This window comes from Aegilops tauschii, chromosome 5 (assembly GCF_002575655.3).
Source record: "Aegilops tauschii subsp. strangulata cultivar AL8/78 chromosome 5, Aet v6.0, whole genome shotgun sequence".
Classification (NCBI taxonomy): domain Eukaryota; kingdom Viridiplantae; phylum Streptophyta; class Magnoliopsida; order Poales; family Poaceae; genus Aegilops; species Aegilops tauschii.
Genome location: NC_053039.3, coordinates 225,515,770 through 225,536,937, shown reverse-complemented (window position 1 = coordinate 225,536,937; position 21,168 = coordinate 225,515,770). Strand labels below are relative to the sequence as shown.

Sequence of the window (21,168 nt, the reverse complement as noted above, 5' to 3'; positions counted from 1 at the left end):
CATGTTCCACGATGATCTCATCGGATGAACCACGATGTCGGGGATTCAATCAATCTCGTATACAATTTCCTTTGTCAATCGGTATGTTACTTGCCCGAGATTCGATCGTCGGTATCCCAATACCTTGTTCAATTTCGTTACCGGCAAGTCACTTTACTCGTTCCGTAACGCATGATCCCATGGCTAACTCCTTAGTCACATTGAGCTCATTATGATGATGCATTACCGAGTGGGCCCAGAGATACCTCTCCGTCATATGGAGTGACAAATCCCAGTCTCGATTCGTGCCATCCCAACAGACACTTTCGGAGATACCTGTAGTGCACCTTTATAGCCACCCAGTTACGTTGTGACGTTTGGTACACCCAAAGCATTCCTACGATATCCGGGAGTTGCACAATCTCATGGTCTAAGGAAACGATACTTGACATTAGAAAATCTCTTAGCAAATGAACTACACGATCTTGTGTTATGCTTAGGATTGAGTCTTGTCCATCACATCATTCTCCTAATGATGTGATCCCGTTATCAATGACATCCAATGTCCATGTCAGGAAACCATAACCATCTATTGATCAACGAGCTAGTCAACTAGAGGCTTACTAGGGACATGTTGTGGTTTATGTATTCACACATGTATTACGATTTTCAGTTAATACAATTATAGCATGAACAATAGACAATCATCATGAACAAGGAAATACAATAATAACCATTTTATTATTGCCTCTAAGGCATATTTCCAACCGGTTTATTATGATAACACCCTTTAGAGTCTTATTCTAATAACACATAGCTTATTCTGATAACACCCGCGATCCTCGCAAAGTTCGAAAAAAACAGCCCCACCGCACCTTCTTCACCTCTCCCCCACCCCCGCAGCACCTACCCACCCCCTGCCCACCTTCTTCCCCTGCCCCCAGCCCACCTTCTTCCCCTGCCCCCAGCCAACTCGCCGCCGCACCCAGCTTCTCTCCTTCTGGACGACGCGCCAGCCACCAGCGCCGCCCCGCCGCTCTGATCTCCCCCTCCACTCCCCCCACCTCCCAGGTGCCCCGCCGTCTCCACCCCCGGGCCTAGGCAGTCCGCGCGGTTGCCGACGTAGATCTGGGCACGCCGCCCCCAAGCGCCCCGCGCGGCTGCCGGCACGGATCCCCCCCGCTGCCCGCCGTGGCCTACCCAACTCACCCCCTACCACTGAGATGCGCGGCCGCACGGATCCTCCCACGTCCAGTGCTCGCCGATGCGTCCCCCCGATCCCGTGCCACCCGGTGATGGAGCTCCCACCGCTCGTCTTCTCCTGCTGCGGACAGCATGCGATGGCCCGAGGAGGCGTGTGGCAATCAGCTGCTCCTCTCGTGGCGGCCGTAGAAGGAGGTACCCACCTCTGCATCGGCCACTCCCTGCGGCTGCTTCTCTGCACCTCCACGGCGGGATCTACCACGACTCTCCCATCAAGCTCCTCTCCTTCGAAACATTGTAATTCGTCAGCGTGCTCTTTGCGGTTTGCCGGCCTGACTCCCGTGCAGTTCGGCCATTGAGCATTCTCTTTTTTTTGTGTGTGTAGCAGCAGTCCACTTGCGAGCACCACTTCTTGATAGTGTTCGGCCGTGCCTTCCTCGAGCCACAGGGCCTCCTCTCCCGTTCCCCGGTCGGCGTGGGAGACGAACTGGCCACAGTGTCGACGACTTATGGGGTCTGTGGTTTGGCCAACAGGGGCGTGCAGTTTGGCCCGCAGCGTCGACGGCTTCCGGTGACTGCCATTGCGATTCTGCACACGGCGCGTGCAGTTCTGCACACGGGGGACTGCAGCTCGACCGACGAGAGCGTGCAGTACGTGATGCTTCGCAACCTCCCTGGTGTACTTCAGCTCGGCGTCCGGTGTAGTTAACTTCCTCAACACATGTAGTTTTTTTTCTACTGCTTTTGTTAAAAATGGTGTCCTCGGCGGCAGGGTTGCAGACCGCCTCCCTCAATTTCTTTTCAAGTGCAGTCACTCGAAAAATAGAGAAGGGCCCCGGTGAGGCCTGCACCTACTGGATGCTCCCGGCCTCGCCTCCTCTAGTCGTTCCCATCCCCTGGCTCTGGCTGTGCACGCAGGATGGAGCGCACTGCAGGACCGAGGATTGCAGCTCACATTTGGGGACAGGAGCACCACACACTTGCGAGTTGCAGCTCGCTTCTGGCGTCGCTGCAGTTTGCGGTTCCATACACATGCAGTGCGGAAGGCGCATCTGTGCAAATCCGCACGCGTGGCAGGGCTATCCAAAAATTCATAAACATAAATTGTAATTTTATTTGTGGTCTGAGGGCTCCCCTAGTACAATACATAAAAAAATGTCTGTTTAGACTTGCAGTACAGTGCATAGTACATAGATGATCACTTTGTTAAAAAAATGTAAGAGGAGTTCAATTTTTATTATTTTTGAGGAATTGTTTTTGCAAATTTGTCTAGACATAATTTATGATTTGTTAAAAATTGATGCAGTCCATTGAGAAAACCGACGGTGCACTACTTTCCTCATCCACGCAAATTCAAAACACGAAAAAGTCCTTTTGTAGAAGTACACACATGCGGTTCACTTTTGGTCACGTCGCTGTTCACTTACTTCGAATGTGAAGTGCAAAAACAAATGTTAAAGAACATGAAAAAAAAGTAATGCCGTTCACTTCTCGGTATGTGTTGCGGTTCACTTCCGCCCGATGTGAAGCGCACTTCACTTTCTCGCTTGGGAAAAATTTACATATGACAAAGGAAATTATGCAGTGCATTTGTTCGTTTGATGAAGTGCGGTTTTTAGTCTTAAGCAGTGCACTCCACCTCGTTTTGGAAAATTTACGTCCCACAAAAAAGAAATCATGCAGTGCACTTGTCTGTCCAATGAAGTGCGGTTTTTAGTCTAAATAAGTACGGTTTTCTGTCTGATGCAGTACGACCCGTTTACGGTAGTCTCGAGGTTCACTTTTCATAGTATTGCGGTTCACCAAACACTCGACATGAAGTGCATTCCACCTCGTTTAGGAAAAATTTACGTCCCACAAAAAAGAAATCATGCAGTGCACTTGTTTGTCCGATGAAGTGCGGTTGTTCGTCCGATGCAGTGCGGTTTTCAGTCGGATGAAGTACCCACGTCGATTTGGGTGTCGCGAAAAACAGAGTGTCCGCATTTCGGTAAATTTAAAACTGCTCTTAAACTGTAAGAAATTAGAGAGAGTGTTCTACATGAAAAAGTTGCGTCTCGTCTATATCTTTTCAACGGCATATTATTTGAATCATTTCGATAAACGGTTTGGAAAAATTTCACGAAAAACGGCCGCTGCCACTCGTCGTCCGCCGCACGATTTTCAAAATGAACTTAAAACTGTAAGAAATCTCAAAAACATTTCTACATATGAAAGTTGCGCCTTGTCCATAGCTTTCCAACGACGTATTACACGCCTCGTTTCGACAAACGGTTCAAAAACTAGAGCAAAAACAGTACCCAAAAATGCAAAAATTTCAAAAAAAACAGAATTCCGCGATTTAGTAAATTCGAAACTGCTCTTAAACCGTAAAGAATTAGAGAAAATAATAGATATGAAAAAGATGCGCCTCGATGATATATTTCCAACGGCGTATTATTTGCCTTACTCCGATGAGCGGTTTAGAAAAAATCATGAAAATACGCTCGCTGCCACTCGTCATCCGCCGCACCATTTTTGAAACTGCTCTTAAACCGAGAGGAATCTCGAAAAGTGTTCAACATGGCGAAGTTGCGCCTAATCAATAGCTTTTCAACTGTATATTATACGCCTCGTTCCGATAAATGGTTAAAAAATTAGAGCAAAAACAGTACCGGAAAAACAATGCGTGCAGTTTTTTTCGACACGAAGTTCACTCGTGTGAGTACTGCAGCACACTTGGTTCAAACAATGACGTGCACTTGCATTGAGCGTGCAGTGCGGAAGTGTTATCAGAATAACTATTTTGATAATATTATCAGAATAGACCGGCTATATATATATATATCGTCACCCTGGGTGAGGAATAGTTATTCTCCCCCCCCCCCCCCATAATTTTACCTTCAATGCACTGTAATTTTACGTTTCGTCGGTTTTAATTTGTCTTATTTCCGACATAAAAAGAGACCGTAAGAAAATATATAATCGACGTAAAAAATACTTTATGTTCCGTAAAATTACCAACGTAAAAACATAGTGTAAAATATACATAAACTATAATTATTTTTATCTGATGACCTATATTTTTATTTTCTTATGCCAAATTTTACGTAGTGAATCAATAAGAATGTAACTATTTGAATTCCAAATGTAATTTAATTAAGAAGTGATCGTAAGATTACCTCGGGTGAAGAATAAATTATTCTGCACCCTGGTTGATAAATAGTATCACTATACATAGGTATATATATATATGTATGTATGTATATATATGCATATATATACTACGTGTATATAGTGATACATATATATACATATATACATAGGACAACACTATTCTAATCCCAGGATTAGTATAGTTATTTGGATCACAGTAGCCCGACAGAAGCCCTCCCGAAGTTCCCTGAACTGCCGACCCGGCCCGACAGAATCCCACCTGATCCCGAGCCGCCCCAACAGGATACACCTGACCCCGATCCCGATCCCGAGCCACCCAACTGTTGGGGAACGTAGTAATTTCAAAAAAAAATCCTACGCACACGCAAGATCATGGTGATGCATAGCAACGAGAGGGGAGAGTGTTGTCCACGTACCCTCGTAGACCGAAAGCGGAAGCGTTAACACAACGCGGTTGATGTAGTCGTACGTCTTCACGATCCGACCGATCAAGTACCGAACGCACGGCACCTCCGAGTTCAGCACACGTTCAGCTCGATGACGTCCCTCGAACTCCGATCCAGCCGAGTGTTGAGGGAGAGTTTCGTCAGCACGACGGCGTGGTGACGATGATGATGTTCTACCGACGCAGGGCTTCGCCTAAGCACCGCTACGATATTATTGAGGTGTAATATGGTGGAGGGGGGCACCGCACACGGCTAAAAGATCGTAGATCAATTGTGTGTCTATGGGGTGCCCCCCTGCCCCCGTATATAAAGGAGCAAGGGGGAGGCCGCCGGCCAAGGAGGAGGGCGCGCCAAGGGGGGAGTCCTACTCCCACCGGGAGTAGGACTCCTCCTTTCCTTGTTGGAATAGGAGAAGGGAAGGGAGAAGGAGAAAGAAGGAAGGGGGCGCCCCCCTCCCTAGTCCAATTCGGACTAGTCCATGGGGAGGGGGTGCGGCCACCCTTTGGGGCCTTTCTCTCCTTTCCCGCATGGCCCATTAAGGCCCAATATGAATTCCCGTAACTCTCCGGCACTCCGAAAAATACCCGAATCACTCGGAACCTTTCCGAAGTCCGAATATAGTCGTCCAATATATCGATCTTTACGTCTCGGCCATTTCGAGACTCCTCGTCATGTCCCCGATCTCATCCGGGACTTCGAACTCCTTCGGTACATAAAAACACATAAACTCATAATAAAACTGTCATCGTAACGTTAAGCGTGCGGACCCTACGGGTTCGAGAACTATGTAGACATGACCGAGACACCTCTCCGGTCAATAACCAATAGCGGAAACTGGATGCTCATATTGGCTCCCACATATTCTACGAAGATCTTTATCGGTCAAACCGCATAACAACATACGTTGTTCCCTTTGTCATCGGTATGTTACTTGCCCGAGATTCGATCGTCGGTATCTCAATACCTAGTTCAATCTCGTTACCGGCAAGTCTCTTTACTCGTTCCGTAATACATCATCCCGCAACTAACTCATTAGTTACAATGCTTGCAAGGCTTATAGTGATGTGCATTACCAAGTGGGCCCAGAGATACCTCTCCGACAATCGGAGTGACAAATCCTAATCTCGAAATACGCCAACCCAACAATTACCTTTGGAGACACCTATAGAGCACCTTTATAATCACCCAGTTACGTTGTGACGTTTGGTAGCACACAAAGTGTTCCTCCGGTAAACGGGAGTTGCATAATCTCATAGTCATAGGAACATGTATAAGTCATGAAGAAAGCAATAGCAACATACTAAACGATCGAGTGCTAAGCTAACGGAATGGGTCAAGTCAATCACATCATTCTCCTAATGATGTGATCCCGTTAATCAAATGACAACTGATGTCAATGGCTAGGAAACTTAACCATCTTTGATCAACGAGCTAGTCAAGTAGAGGCATACTAGTGACACTCTGTTTATCTATCTATTCACTCATGTATTATGTTTCCGGTTAATACAATTCTAGCATGAATAATAAACATTTATCATGATATAAGGAAATAAATAATAACTTTATTATTGCCTCTAGGGCATATTTCCTTCACCAACCCCCCTCCTCGCCGCTCCTCCCCTCGATCCCCGACCCCCCCGTGGTTCGCCGCCGAACTTCGCCGAATCCGTCGCCTCCCCCCGTCTCCAGCTCCTGGCCTACCGGATCCGGCGCCTCCCCTCCGTCTCCAGCTCCTGGTCGACCGAATCCGGCGCCACCCCTCCATCGCCACCTCCTGGCCGACCACCGGCGCGGGCGAGCGAGCGACGGCGGACGCCGGCGCGAGGGAGCCCGTGTCGCCTGGATGCGGCGAAGCCGCCATGGACTTCCGGAAGCCTCATCCTCCTTCCATCCTCACCGCCCGATGCCTTGGCAGAGTAGATGACGGCCCCGACGCAAGCTACGACGAACGGCGCGGCCAACAGAGCAACTCCACAGTGGAGGCGGCATCGGCGGTGCCTTCAAATCCAGCAACGGTACATGAACTTCCTCCCACTTGTTGCCTTCTTCTTCAATCTTGCCTTGCCTGACCTTCTTGCTTCGTGCAGATGAACTTCGCGTCCTCTGCAAGACATGGATTGCCATGGAATTCCTCTCCTACCTCCCCGACAAATTGCTCTCAAGGTGGCCTATCAGCTGCTGGAAAAAGGTTGGCCGAACTTCTAGCCAGGGTATGGTTGAACTTCCTTCTGTTTGTTATTTTCTTACACCCATGTGAAGTTCAGGTAGTTTGTGAGCCTCAGTCCAGGCTGTAAAACATTTGGAAAATCTGCCTGTATTCACATGTGAAGTTCAGGTAGTTTGTGAGCCTTAGTCCAGGCTGCAAAACATTTGGAAAATCTGCCTGTATTCACATGTAAAGTTCAGGTAGTTTGTGAGCCTCAGTCTAGGCTGCAAAACATTTGGAAAATCTGCCTGTATTCACATGTGAAAAGCCATGTGAAGTTCAACTATTAAGTGTGCTAGAGTTCAGGTTGGTATGTATCTGGTTGTGTGCAAAAAATAAAAGGAAAATGAAACATGCATGTGATCACATGAAGGCCAGGTTGGTATGTACTAGTGGTTCAACCATTCAAACTCATGAAGGTTCAGGTTTTTTAACTGTAGACAGTATTTCCCCTTTGCAAAACAAGAAGTTCAGGTTGTGGAGACTGCTCAGTTCAGGTACATATAAGTAATCAATAGTGTAGAATTAACAGAATGTGAGGTTCATTCTGTGAAGGGTGCACGGTTCAGGTACAAAAGTATTGGTAGATGCTCAGCTTAGTGCAGAATGTGATGCCTGTCCTAGGGAAAAAATATGTACATGAACACCACTTTTATATGAGAAGTTCAGGCTCTGAATAATGCTAAGTTCAGTTACAAAGGTATAGGCAGATGTAATTTGTGTGCTAATAAACATTTTTTCTTTTATGTCAGCAAGACGAGAGACGCATGAAGAAGCTTAGAAGTTCCCAGCAGCAAGTACACAATCCAAAGCCTGTACGCGTTGCACCACCCCCTCAATGGGTCACACCTCAAACGCACCAACAACATTACCAACCTGCTCCACACCAAAATTGGATGACACCCGAAACACATGGAGACTTCCAAGATGCTGGGTCACAGCCCTATCCGCACAACTTTGCACCTCCACCTAATTGGGTGACGCCGGAAATCCCCCGCAGATTCTTCGTATCCACCAGCAGACTCCCAAGCACACCGATGGAGGAGGGGGTTAGCTCAAGTCCTGCGTGTAACTCTGGAGGTTATCCTGGTGCGCCTCGTCAATGCCAAAGGGAAGCAACTAAACTGGATCCCAGGACAAATCCAACAGGAACACACTCACGGAGGAGAGTGCTCTGCACACTACCACCGTTGGATCCTGCTGCTGCTGCTACAAGTGAGAATTGTACGGGACATAAGGTAGATGGATCGCTTCACAAAACAAAAGAGCAAAACAAAACCAGGATCGCAATACCTCCACAACCCCCTCAAGCAAAAAAGAACGCAAACAAGAGAGAGGCCATCTTCAGCCCTCCTTCCTCCTCGTGATCCACTCCTGCATCCTGCTATGATTACTCCGCCGTGCCCCTCCTAGAGGGACAGCAGCAGACTCCGATGGAGTTGCGATCATACACGCATGTAAGTGAAACAAATATTTAGGTATTTATATATGCATCTTGTATTATCTGCAAATTTTCTGCTCCCTCCAGGATAACAAGTTCATAAACTGCATTTTAATGTGCCGTTTGGATTATTTTTCCTTTTTTTGCAGATGTCGGATCTCCCGGATTATCTAATACCAAGACTAAATATGCGATTCCAAGATGTAGAGAAAGTAAGGGAATTTTATAACAGATACGCCAGACACGCTGGTTTTGGAATCAGGAAGACGGGGGGAATGACAACCACAAGTATTTGTTTGCGCGTTCCAAGGGAAACACACAACTTCTGTTTCAGAGGCTAACAGGAAGCAAAACAAAACATCGCAGAGGACAGGCTGCAATGCAAGAATGAGGGTGAAGGTGCAGGAGGATAACACATATGTGGCAGTGGACATTGAGTACAATCATAATCACCAACTCATGCAAACTGATGACATGTTGGTATTCTTGCACTCACACAAGAATTATGACCCCACTATTCTGGAGTACGTAAAGCTCCTGCAGTACCATGATGTCAAGCATACAACAATCATGTCCATGCTATCAGAAATGAAGGTGGAAGCTACTTCCTAAGAATGACCGGACGAGACCTACTAAACCAGTAAGTATTCAAAAATGCACATACTGCAAATGTACATAGCATCCTAAGTCACCACCCTTTGCTAGCAAAAATAACAAATGCATGTTTGCATATAATTTTCAGGAAAGCCATGAATGCAAAGAAAGATGATTTGGATGATGTATTGAAACTTGTATCATTCTTCAAAGACATGAAGGCAATCAATGATGAGTTTTTCTACGACATACAAGTAGACAAGGACAAATCAATTAAAAACATTTTTTGGTCCAATGCAAGCTGCCGAGGAGTGTATCAAGACTTTGGCGATTGCGTAACATTCGACACAACTTACAAGACCAACAGATTTCATATGCCTCTGGGAGTGTTTGTTGGAACAAACCATCACTTGCAGTCAACGATATTTGTTGTTGCCCTGATCAGAGACGAAGATGCAAAGTCATTCAAGTGGTTGTTCGATACATTTGTATGGTGCATGAACAACAAGCACCCAACTTGCATTCTAACAGGTGAGTTCAATACAAGTTTCATCATCTTTTCAGTCTATGGGTCAGTATTGGGTACATTGGTTTTATCTGAAAATAATGTAAAGCAAGAAGTTCAACCACTGTTATCACAAAAGTCCAACTAAACAGTATACGAAGCAAAATTATATGTCACATGTTTAGAAAAATATAGTTCTGGATGTGAAGTTCAAATAGAGGAACCATAGAAGTTCAAGGACACTGCTGTAAGAAAAAACATATGAAACATGTTCAGGAAAAATATAGTTATGTATGTGAAGTTCAAGCACTGGTACCACAGAAGTTCAACAATATTGTTGTAAGAAAAAATTGGGTTACATTATTAGTTAGTAATACTGCTACCTTTGAAGTTCAAGTACTTGAACAACATAAGTTCAACAACACTGCCGTAAGGAAAATATATGTGACATTATTAGATAGTCCTACTGCTACCTGTGAAGTTCAAGTACTTGTACATCATAAGTTCACCATCAGTGAAAAAAGAAGCAAGTTTATTTTTTTAATTCATGCAGACCAGTGCCCCTCGATGGCGAAAGCTATACCACAATCATTCCCAAACATCGTCCACAAGCTATGCCGTTGGCACATCCTGAAGAAGTACAAGGAATACCTCGCATTGCTATACAAAAAGTATAAAACATTCAAAGAGGAGTTCACATCTATATTAAACTGGCCGATGATGCCAACGGAGTTTGAAGCTGCCTGGGCTGAACTCATGCACAAGTACAACCTGGAGAACGACCAGATGATGATGCAGCTGTGGAGTGATAGGAAAATGTGGATTTCAGCATATTACAAGAACATTTTCTGTGCTAGAATGACTTCCATAATGAAGCGAGAGCATGAATCACGTGCTCAAGAGAGGGTTTTTCAAGGGGACCAAGAACCTACACAAGTTTGCTAGGCGGGTAAATGCTTGCATACAAACTCGAATGCAGAAGGAGAACGAGCAAACAATGACCAGCATGGTATTAAGACAAAAAAACACCCCCATCATATTGTGACTTCCTTCAACATGTGCACACTGTATTTAAAAAAATGAAACTCATGACTCTACTTCGACTAATATCTTATTTTTTTGACATGTGCAGACCAATCCTGTGACAAAAACAACCTACAGCTACGAGGAAGACATGGCTATCAAGTACACGAGAGCCGTGTACACCAAGATGAGGACTAGGATGAGAAAAGCCACGCTATTTCGCGCAAAGCCTACAGCAGAGCCCAGTAAGTACCTTGTGTATTACCACAACAAGGCTGGCCATGATGATGAAAACAGATTTGCCTGGTCAAAGCATGAATTCCAGGTTGTAGCTGACCCAGAGAATGAAATATACGAGTGTGAATGCAAGCTTTGGACACACATAGGTGAGCGGAAAAACAAACTCATTAAATAGCTAAACTAGTAGTATCATATCAAATATATGAAACTCACTGCTGGCTCACAAACTATGTATTGTGCATTCATCACAAAATGCAGGCCTGTTCCGCCTTCACATCATGAACATACTAGACTACCTAAAGCCTGACAGATTTCCAGACAAGTATATCCTCAAACGGTACACAAAGACTGCAATCACAACCAACCTTTGATACAAGGGACTACAACACAACTGCATCGGATGGCAACTCAAGACTATCGAAGCAAGACATCTTGCTGCGGCTAAATTTGATGGTTAAGAAGAAAGTGATGAGATCGTGGAAGAGCTTGATGCAATACATTCAGCAAATCGAGCAGATGCTGACGAAAGGATGGCTGAAGAGGATGCTGAAATTGAAGATGACCTTCATTATTATGCAGCTAAAATGCTCCAGGTTGCTGTTCAAGCCAAGCAATGCAAGCAGGGTGTTGACCAATTAATGCAGCAGCGGCAGCAAGAGACGATGAAATTGCCACTATACTCTGAAACAAAGGGTAGGAAGAAAATTTCTGCAACAAAGAAAAGTGACAAGAGAGCTCAAATAAAGGCACCACCTGCAGGAAGAGTCGTCGTGCTCGATGAGAACGGAGTGCCACTTGGACACAGGCAATGTAGTGTGTGCAAAAAGGTTGCAGGACAAAATAATCTCACCTGTTCAACACTCTTAGAAAGAAACGATGCCGAGGAGGTCAAGCAACCCAAAGTTCAAAAACAACAGCCCAAAGTTATAGAACAAAACAAGGGACCACACCCACAGAAAGCAAGTAGCAGGCTTTGTAGCATATGTAAGGAGTATGAACCACATAATGCAAGAACATGCCCGAAGCGCACAGATGCTGAAAAGACAAGCAAAAAGCCGGAGAAGAAACAGAAAGCAAAACCTAGAGCCAGCAATAAGAAAGTGGTGGAAGATGAAGAGGAAGACGAAGATGAAGACACCATCGAAGAAGAGGAAGACGAAGAGGAAGAGGAAGTGGAATGCGAAGAGGAGGAGGAAGAGGATTGATAGAGGCAAAGGTGTCCCCGATGTTTCGATGAGATGGTGGCTATCGTTTTCTGTGGGAGTCGACCTTGACGATCCGACTACGAACGTGCCAGACGTCGCACCTTAGCAATCGCTAAACCAACTTCCGAGGGTTATTGACCACGCCGGAGCATGATCAACCTGACCATGAGGGCCTGTTTCCTGCGAGCAAACGAAGAACAAGCAAGAAACTAAGATTGCAATCTGGATATTGCGAATATAAGAGGAAAGCTTTATTAATGAAGGTGGGGTTCTGTGATGCCTTGGTCTGGTCATTGAACACAAACGAAGTACGCGAAGTTGCAACTATGGCGAACTTTTGATCTAAACAAAACCCAAAGTCTAAACGACGCCCTAAGGGTTGTATATATGGAGGAAGAGGGGGCAATTTTGTGGCCCTTGAGGGAGGGGTCCGAAACCAACCCTAACTCTTGTTTCCCCACACATACGGACTCTAAAAATAGCCTATACTTAAGTATTTCGAAATTACATGGGCCTGGCCCAATAATAAGGTGACGCAGCACCTAGAATAGCCTCTGGACGAAATTTATGAAGTGGCATCTTGTATATTTCGTCCAAGGCTTCATGCACTCCTTATGGTGGCTTCAAAGTCCTGAAATCATCACTTGTAACTCCGTTCTTGTTCCCCTTGCGCATGCCATCATCTCCAGGCTTGGTCTTGCTCCAGTGTTCATCCCTTTTCTCCATGCCAGGCCCTTCATTTGTAAGCAAAACAAATCTATCCAATTTAGGCAGCATCATATTCTCATGAACATTAGAATCATTACCAAGAAACGAAAGTACCTGATAATTTAATTGGCGTGCGCGAGCTCTAGTAATTGGTCCAGTATATGTAGCAGTAGGGGCTGTGGGTGTAACAATGGTATTGATGTCCTCATCATCCTCCCCTTCTTGAAATGAAGTCGTCCTCGACGGAAGCCCATCTTCCTCACCCAAATAAGGCTTCAAATCTGCAATGTTAAAAGTGGGACTTACCCCAAAATCTGCAGGCAGCTCAAGTTTATATGCATTATCATTTATTTTCTCTAAGACCTTAAAAGGACTATCAGCACGTGGCATTAGCTTTGATTTGCGTAAATTAGGAAACCTATCCTTACGCAAATGTAACCAAACAAGATCTCCAGGTGCAAAGACAACATGTTTTCTACCCTTATCTCCAGCAAGTTTATATTTAGCATTCATACGCTCAATGTTTTCCTTAGTTAACTCATGCATTTTTAAGATCAAATCAGCACGTTGTTTAGCATCAAAATTAACCTTCTCCGAAGATGGGAGAGGCAACAAATCAATAGGTGCACGAGGTAGGAAACCATACAAAATTTCAAAAGGGCACATCTTAGTAGTAGAATGCAACGAACGATTATAAGAAAATTCAATATGAGGCAAGCATTCTTCCCACATTTTCTTATTATTCTTCAAAACAGCCCTAAGCATAGTAGACAATGTTCTATTGACTACTTCAGTTTGACCATCTGTTTGGGGATGACAAGTAGTACTAAAAAGCAGTTTAGTCCCCAACTTAGCCCATAAACATCTCCAAAAGTGGCTAAGAAATTTAGTATCACGATATGAAACAATAGTATTTGGCACACCATGCAAGAGAATAATTTCACGAAAGAACAAATCAGCAACATTAACAGCATCATCGCTTTTATGACATGGTATAAAGTGTGCCATTTTCGAGAACCTATCCATGACAACAAATATGCTATCCCTCCCCTTCTTTGTTCGAGGTAAACCTAAAACAAAGTCCATAGATATATCCTCCCAAGGAACACTAGGTACAGGCAAAGGCATATATAAACCATGAGGATTTTGTCGTGACTTAGCTTTTTGACATGTAGTGCAGCGAGCAACAAAACGCTCAACATCTCGTCTCATCTTTGGCCAAAAGAAATGTGTAGCAAGTATATCCTCCGTCTTCTTCACGCCAAAGTGTCCCATTAGTCCTCCTCCATGCGCCTCCTGCAACAACAAAAGACGAATGGAGCTAGCTGGAATGCATAGCTTGTTAGCACGAAACACAAATCCATCGTTAACGACGAACTTGTTCCATGTTCTACCTTCTTTACAATTCTGCAATACATCTTTAAATTCAGCATGATGCACATATTGATCTTTGATGGTCTCCAAACCAAATATTTTAAAGTCAAGTTGTGAAAGCATAGTATAACGACGAGACAATGCATCAGCAATAACATTTTCTTTACCCTTCTTGTGTTTAATGACATAAGGGAAAGTCTCAATGAATTCAACCCATTTAGCATGTCTATGGTTCAGTTTTGCTTGACTTCTAATGTGTTTCAAAGATTCATGATTAGAATGTATAACAAATTCTTTGGGCCATAAATAATGTTGCCATGTTTCTAAGGTCCGAACAAGAGCAAATAATTCTTTATCATAAGTAGAATAGTTCAGACTAGGCCCACTCAATTTTTCAGAAAATTATGCAACAGGTTTGCCATCTTGTAATAACACACCTCCTAATCCAATTCCACTAGCATCACATTCAAGCTCAAAAGTCCTATTAAAATCAGGAAGTTGGAGTAAAGGAGCATCTGTCAACTTATCTTTCAATACCGTGAAGGCTTCTTCCTGTGCGGTACCCCAAACAAAAGGCACATCCTTCTTTGTAAGCCCATTGAGAGGTGCAGCAATGGTGCTAAAATCTCTCACAAAACACCTATAGAAACCAGTGAGTCAAGAAAACTCCTCACTTGTGTGACCGTTTTGGGCTGCGGCCAACTCTCGATAGCTTCAATCTTGGCTTTATCAACTTCAATTCCCTGTGGAGTAACAACATAGCCAAGAAAAGATACTCGCTCGGTGCAAAAGGTGCACTTCCCAAGGTTACCAAACAAACGTGCATCACGTAGAGCAATAAAAATAGCACATAAATGTTCCAAATGTTCTTCCAAAGATTTGCTATAAATCAGTATATCATCAAAATAGACTACCACAAATCGTCCAATGAAAGCACGTAAAACTTCGTTCATTAGTCTCATGAAAGTACTAGGTGCATTAGTTAACCCAAAAGGCATGACTAACCACTCATATAAACCAAACTTAGTTTTAAATGCTGTTTTCCATTCATCTCCCAATTTCATACGAATTTGATGGTATCCACTACGCAAATCTACTTTGGAGAATATTGTAGAGCCACTCAATTCATCAAGCATATCATCTAGCCTAGGAATAGGATGACGATAACGAATAGTAATATTATTAATGCCTCTACAATCAACACACATACGCGACATACCATCCTTTTTAGGCACTAGTATAATAGGAACAACACAAGGACTAAGAGATTCGCGTATATAACCTTTGTCGAGCAGCTCCTGTACTTGACGCATAATCTCCTTCGTCTCCTCTGGATTGGTACGGTATGGTGCACGGTTGGGTAGCGATGCACCGGGAATTAAGTCAATTTGATGCTCAATCCCTTGAATAGGTGGTAATCCGGTGGCACATCTTGTGGGAAGACGTCAGCGAACTCCTGCGAAATGTTAGTGACAGCAGGGGGCAAGAGGAAGGCACGTCCTCGAATGAAAATAATGCCTCTTTGCACACAAAAGCATAGCAAACAGATTTGCTAAAATCTTGCTCATCAATATCAGATTTGGTGGCAAGTAAACATGCACTTTTCAATTTAATTTCAGAAACACTAGATGGTTTATTATTAGGCTTCATTTGTTGCTCAAATTCTTTTGCCACAATCTGATTTTCACTCTTATTTTTCTCTTGTTTTGGTTTATTAGCTCTATTAATATCATCTTTCAAAATGGAATTATGAGTCATAGAAAGCAAAGTAATATTTTTATCCTTATGAACAAGAGTATACTGATTGTTTCTACCATGGTGTACAGAATTTTTATCAAATTGCCATGGTCTACCAAGTAATAAGGAACATGCTTGCATAGGTACCACATCACAATCAACATAATCAGCATATGTAGAGATACTAAAATGCACAGGAACAGTACGGGTTACCTTAACCTTGCCGCTGTTGTTGAACCATTGGATGTATTAAGGATGTGGATGTGGTCTTGTGGTGAGAGATAGCTCCTCCACCATCTCCATGCTAGCCACGTTGTTGCAGCTCCCTCCATCTATGATGACGCGAATAGAACGTTCCTTCACAACTCCCTTTGTATGGAACAAATTATGCCTCTGATTTTTCTCAACTTGTGTAACATGCACACTCAAAACACGTTGAGCAACAAAACATTCATACCTGTCAGCATCTTCAGGAGCCATGTATTGCGTCTCATGATCATAATCATCTCCACCGTGTTCTTCACGTGTAATAAGAGCCAAAGTCTCCTCATCATAGTCACTAGCGGACTCATACCCACCATCCTCAGTAGCAATCATCACACGCTGAGATTTGCATTCTCGCGCATAATGACCTCTTCCCTTACATCGACGACAAATAATATCACTTGTGTGCCCTGTTGATGCCATGGAAGAAGAAGAGCTCTGTGCAAGCCCCGCAGGTGTGCTCTTGGCAGATAGTGGTGGTTGTGCCTGCTTTCTTGTATCACGGTTGGAGGTGGCAGCTGATGGAGGTGATGGTGCAGTGGAAGTAGAGGATGCACGTGGCGTCCATGACGAAGGTCGACCTGCAGAAAAGTTAGTTCGCGCCAATGCCTGTCGATCCTGCACTTCACGTTCAGCTTTACAAGCAAGATGGAATAAACGAGTGGTATTATTATACTCCTTATACTCCTTATAAACGAGTGATATTATTATACTCCTTATACTTATAATAGAGTCTGTTCTTCATACCTACAGCTTCACACGACCTTTTTTCCGAGACCTACTCAGGCAAGGAAACACAAAACGAAAACTAGATGGATCTCGAAAACAAACCTAATATGAAAAGAACTCGGATTGGTGGTGGACAGGCAGATGTACATGTGGACTCGGATTGGTGGTGGACAGACAGATGTTGTGGACTCGGATTGGTGGTGGACAGGCGGATGTATATGGCAGCGGTAAGGAATATGTTGGTGGTGGTGGAATATGGTAGGAACGATGACGATGGTGCGGCGGCGGCGTGACAACTTGTGAACAGAACTCGAAACTCTAAGGGAAACCAGACGCTAAGACCAGCAACTTGACACGACAATTCCACCGCAAATTCAATAAAGCAAAATACTGAAAAGACTATGCAAAGGCTCAGACTGGTTCGGATATGATGAACTAACCCTAATTTTTTTTGTGGATTTTTCGTGGACTGTAGGTATGAAGAACAGACTCGATCTAAACTACGAAAAACTGTAAAATCTCACCGAGGAACCTGAATATCTGATACCACTTGATAGAGGCAAAGGTGTCCCGATGTTTTGATGAGATGGTGGCTATCGTTTTCTGTGGGAGTCGACCTTGACGACCCGACTACGAACGTGCGAGACGTCGCGCCTTAGCAATCGCTAAACCAACTTCCGAGGGTTATTGACCACGCCGGAGCACGATCAACCTGACCACGAGGGCCTGTTTCCTACGAGCAAATGAAGAACACGCAAGAAACTAAGATTGCAATCTGGATATTGCGAATATAAGAGGAAAGCTTTATTAATGAAGGTGGGGTTTTGTGACGCCTTGGTCTGGTCGTTGAACACAAACGAAGTACGCGAAGTTGCAACTATGGCGAACTTTTGATCTAAGCAAAACCCAAAGTCTAAATGACACCCTAAGGGCTGTATATATGGAGGAAGAGGGGGAATTACGTGGCCCTTGAGGGAGGGGTTCGAAACCAACCCTAACTCTTGTTTCCCCACACATACAGACTCTAAAAACAGCCTATACTTAAGTATTTTGAAATTACATGGGCCTGGCCCAATAATAAGGTGATGCAGCACCTAGAATAGCCTCTGGATGAAATTTATGAAGTGGCATCTTGTATATTTCATCCAAGGCTTCATGCACTCCTTATGGTGGCTTCAAAGTCCTGAAATCATCACTTGTAACTCCGTTCTTGTTCTCCTTGCGCATGCCATCATCTCTAGGCTTGGTCTTGCTCCAATGTTCATCCCTCTTCTCCATGCCAGCCCCTTCATTTGTAAGCAAAACAAATGTATCCAATTTAGGCAGGATCATATTCTCAAGAACATTAGAATCATTACCAAGAAACGAAAGTACCTGATAATTTAATTGACGTGCGCGAGCTCTAGTAATTGGTCCAGTATATGTAGCAGTAGGGGCTGTGGGTGTAACAATGGTATTGATGTCCTCATCAAGGATGATGAAGAGGAAGAGGACGATGAAGAGGAAGAGAAAGAGGAAGATGAAGAGGAAGAGGTACATGTCAAGCAAAAACCACTAGAACCAAAGCCTAGGAGGAGCGCAAGGTTGATGAACAGTTAGACTAGGTCAATTAAACAAAGCAAACTTATGTCATGTCAATGTGCAGAATGTTATTCCACTTTTGAAACAGTATTTTAGGAGAAGCTTACTTGAACTTCTATTGTTGAAGTTTCAAAGAAATTATGCGCTAGAAGTTCAAGTAAGCTTACTGCAGAAGTCCTAGTATAGTTTGAGAGGAGGTGCTAGTGATGTATTGCATGAAAGAGCAAGCAGTAATAAAATGAAAAATATACATTGTGAAGTTAAAGTAATATTACTGTAGAAGTCCTCGTGTATTATGAGAGGAAGTACTGTGCTAGTGATGTATTCCATGCAAAGTGCAAGCAAGAATAAAAATGAAAAATATACACTATGAAGTTCAAGTAAGATTACAGTGGAAGTTCTGGTATATTATGGCAGGAGGTGCTGGTGTTGTATTCCATAAAAGAGCAAGCAGCAAATAAATACACAGTTTGAACTTCAGGTCAGCTTACAGAAGATGTTCTGGTATATAAATCGATGTAGGAAAAATATGCTTAAAAAATAAGTATTGTCGTATGAACTAAGGTTAGCAAGCCTAAGACAACGCGTTCAGATATGAAGTTATGTTTGGATACGTGCAAAATTTCATGTACAATGCCGACAAAAGATAAAGAAACATAAAGGAGTGTATAAGAATATTTTTGCACAAAGTTATAGTTGAAATCCATTCGCGGTTGAAAAATCACAAAAAACACATATAGATTCTATGCAAAAGGCGACGTATTGGTTGAGTTAAAAAATACCAATACATTACAAAACACAGAAAATCCTCTCCATCTGAAACCAGCAGCCCAGCCACATCTCAAGCAGAAGTTCAAGTCTAAGATCATATGTTGGGGCCCAAAATTAAACAACACAAAAAAAACCAGCAGTTCAACCCCCTACAAAAAAATACACTTCCGTGATGATACGTGTTTGTCACAGTAGGTCGCATTTTCTGTCATGCATGTACATCCATGACGATTTTATGACAGAATCAAGATAGTCATACCTGTGCTGTCGTAGAAGTGTTCCATGACATTACCAAAATTATCATCACGGAAGTGTCCACTTCCATGACGATAAATCCCGCGTCACAGAAGTGCTTTTGTCAAGGGTGACCGACACGTGGCATCCACCGTAACGGAATGCCGTTAAGCTATCAGGTCGGGTTTTGGATCCGGTAACCCGTTAACAGCCCCGACCAATGGGGATTTTCCACGTGTAAAATCATCATTGGCTGGAGGAAACACATGTCGGCTCATCATTGGGACAGATGTCATCCACTCATTGGACAGAAGGCGCCTATGATACGTCGACATGTGGCACGGCCCAACAGAGGCCCATTCCTGTGAAAAGGCCGGCCCGTTTGACTTGGTCAAAAGGTGGCGGGCCGGCCCATGTAAAGCCTGTTAAGGGCCTGTTTGCATATAGCCCATTTACAGCCCGCTAACCCAAGGCCCGTTACGCCCTATCCGAATTAGGCCCAGCAGCGTCATCTGGGCCACCCAATATGATTCCAGCCCGTTTTCACTTCCGGCCCATGTATGGCCCATGACGTCTTTCGGCCCATATGAGGCCCTATGTAACTCTTGGCCTATTAACGCCCCGTGGTGAAACTGGCCCGTAATGAAGAGTGTATCACTTTACACCCATTAACGGCCCGTGGTGAAACTGGCCCGTAATGAACAGTGTATCACTTTATACCCATTAACGGTCCGTTATTCCGTTGGGCCGTTTCCAGCCCATGTTATCTTTCGGCCTTCTCAGAGCCCATTTATTCTTGGGCTCATTTCCAGCATTCGTTTACTTGCGGCCCGTTACTGTCATTTTCTGCTTGTGGGCCAAATTCAGCCCGTGGTTACAGTCGGCCCGTTTGTGGTCCATTAATACGTTGGGCCGTTTTCATAGCGTCATCAAATACGGCCTATTAACAATGGCCCATTATGGTCGGCCCATGAACGGACGATTCCAACTCTAGCCCGTTTACGGCCATAATGCGGCCTGTTATTGGCCCATGTTTGGCCAATCGATCATACTGCCCGTATAAGGCCCATTGATGATACGGCCCGTAGAAGGCCCATTGTTTCTACGGCCCGTAGAAGGCCCATTATTTCTACGACCCGTAGAAGGCCCACTGTTTCTACGGCCCGTAGAAGGCCCACTGTTTCTACGGCCCGTAGGAGGCCCAGTGTCACTACAATAAATATTATCCCATGGTTATTGTGGCCTAGTTTTTAAAAATAGGTTATTGCGGCCACTAGCAAACCGCCGAAAAAGAACTGCAGTGACTACAAGCAAACAAATAAACAAGACAACAAGGAAATAAATAAGCAAGCAACTTACGCTAGGCTATCACGGCTATCACACATATTACATCCACTTGGCATCAAAGTTCGCCACCAGTGCAAATAAACGCGCCGACAAAAGAATATACAAAACTGTGAGCACTTCAGAAGGCACTAGGCCTGGCCACTTCGGGCCCCCCAAACAGCTGAAGAAGCTGAGTAGACCTCAGTTGTGTCAACGATAGATGCATCAACACTAGATTTAAGGCATGATGGTGCGCACGACAGTCCTCTGACATCTTCATTGCATCTTTGACTTCAAGTCGGAGCTGAGCTGAAGCAAGCCTTTCCGCTTTAAGTTGAGACTGAAGAAGTCGAACTGATTGAGGCAGCGACTGCACAGAGGTTGTCTCACACCTGCTGGTGAGTAGCTTCAACTCACTGTCTTCGTCAAGACAGGACCTTGGGGTC

General features: G+C 44.2%; 1 protein-coding gene across 1 annotated transcript; it reads left to right on the top strand.

Moving 5' to 3' along the window:
* Positions 1 to 10,097: 10,097 nt before the first annotated feature.
* Positions 10,098 to 11,164, top strand: LOC141022696 (protein FAR1-RELATED SEQUENCE 5-like). The gene is made up of 3 exons (XM_073498960.1): positions 10,098 to 10,466; positions 10,663 to 10,939; positions 11,052 to 11,164. Exons 1-3 carry the CDS (start codon positions 10,098 to 10,100, stop codon positions 11,162 to 11,164), a joined length of 759 nt encoding a protein of 252 aa, XP_073355061.1.
* The last annotated feature ends 10,004 nt before the right edge of the window (positions 11,165 to 21,168 follow it).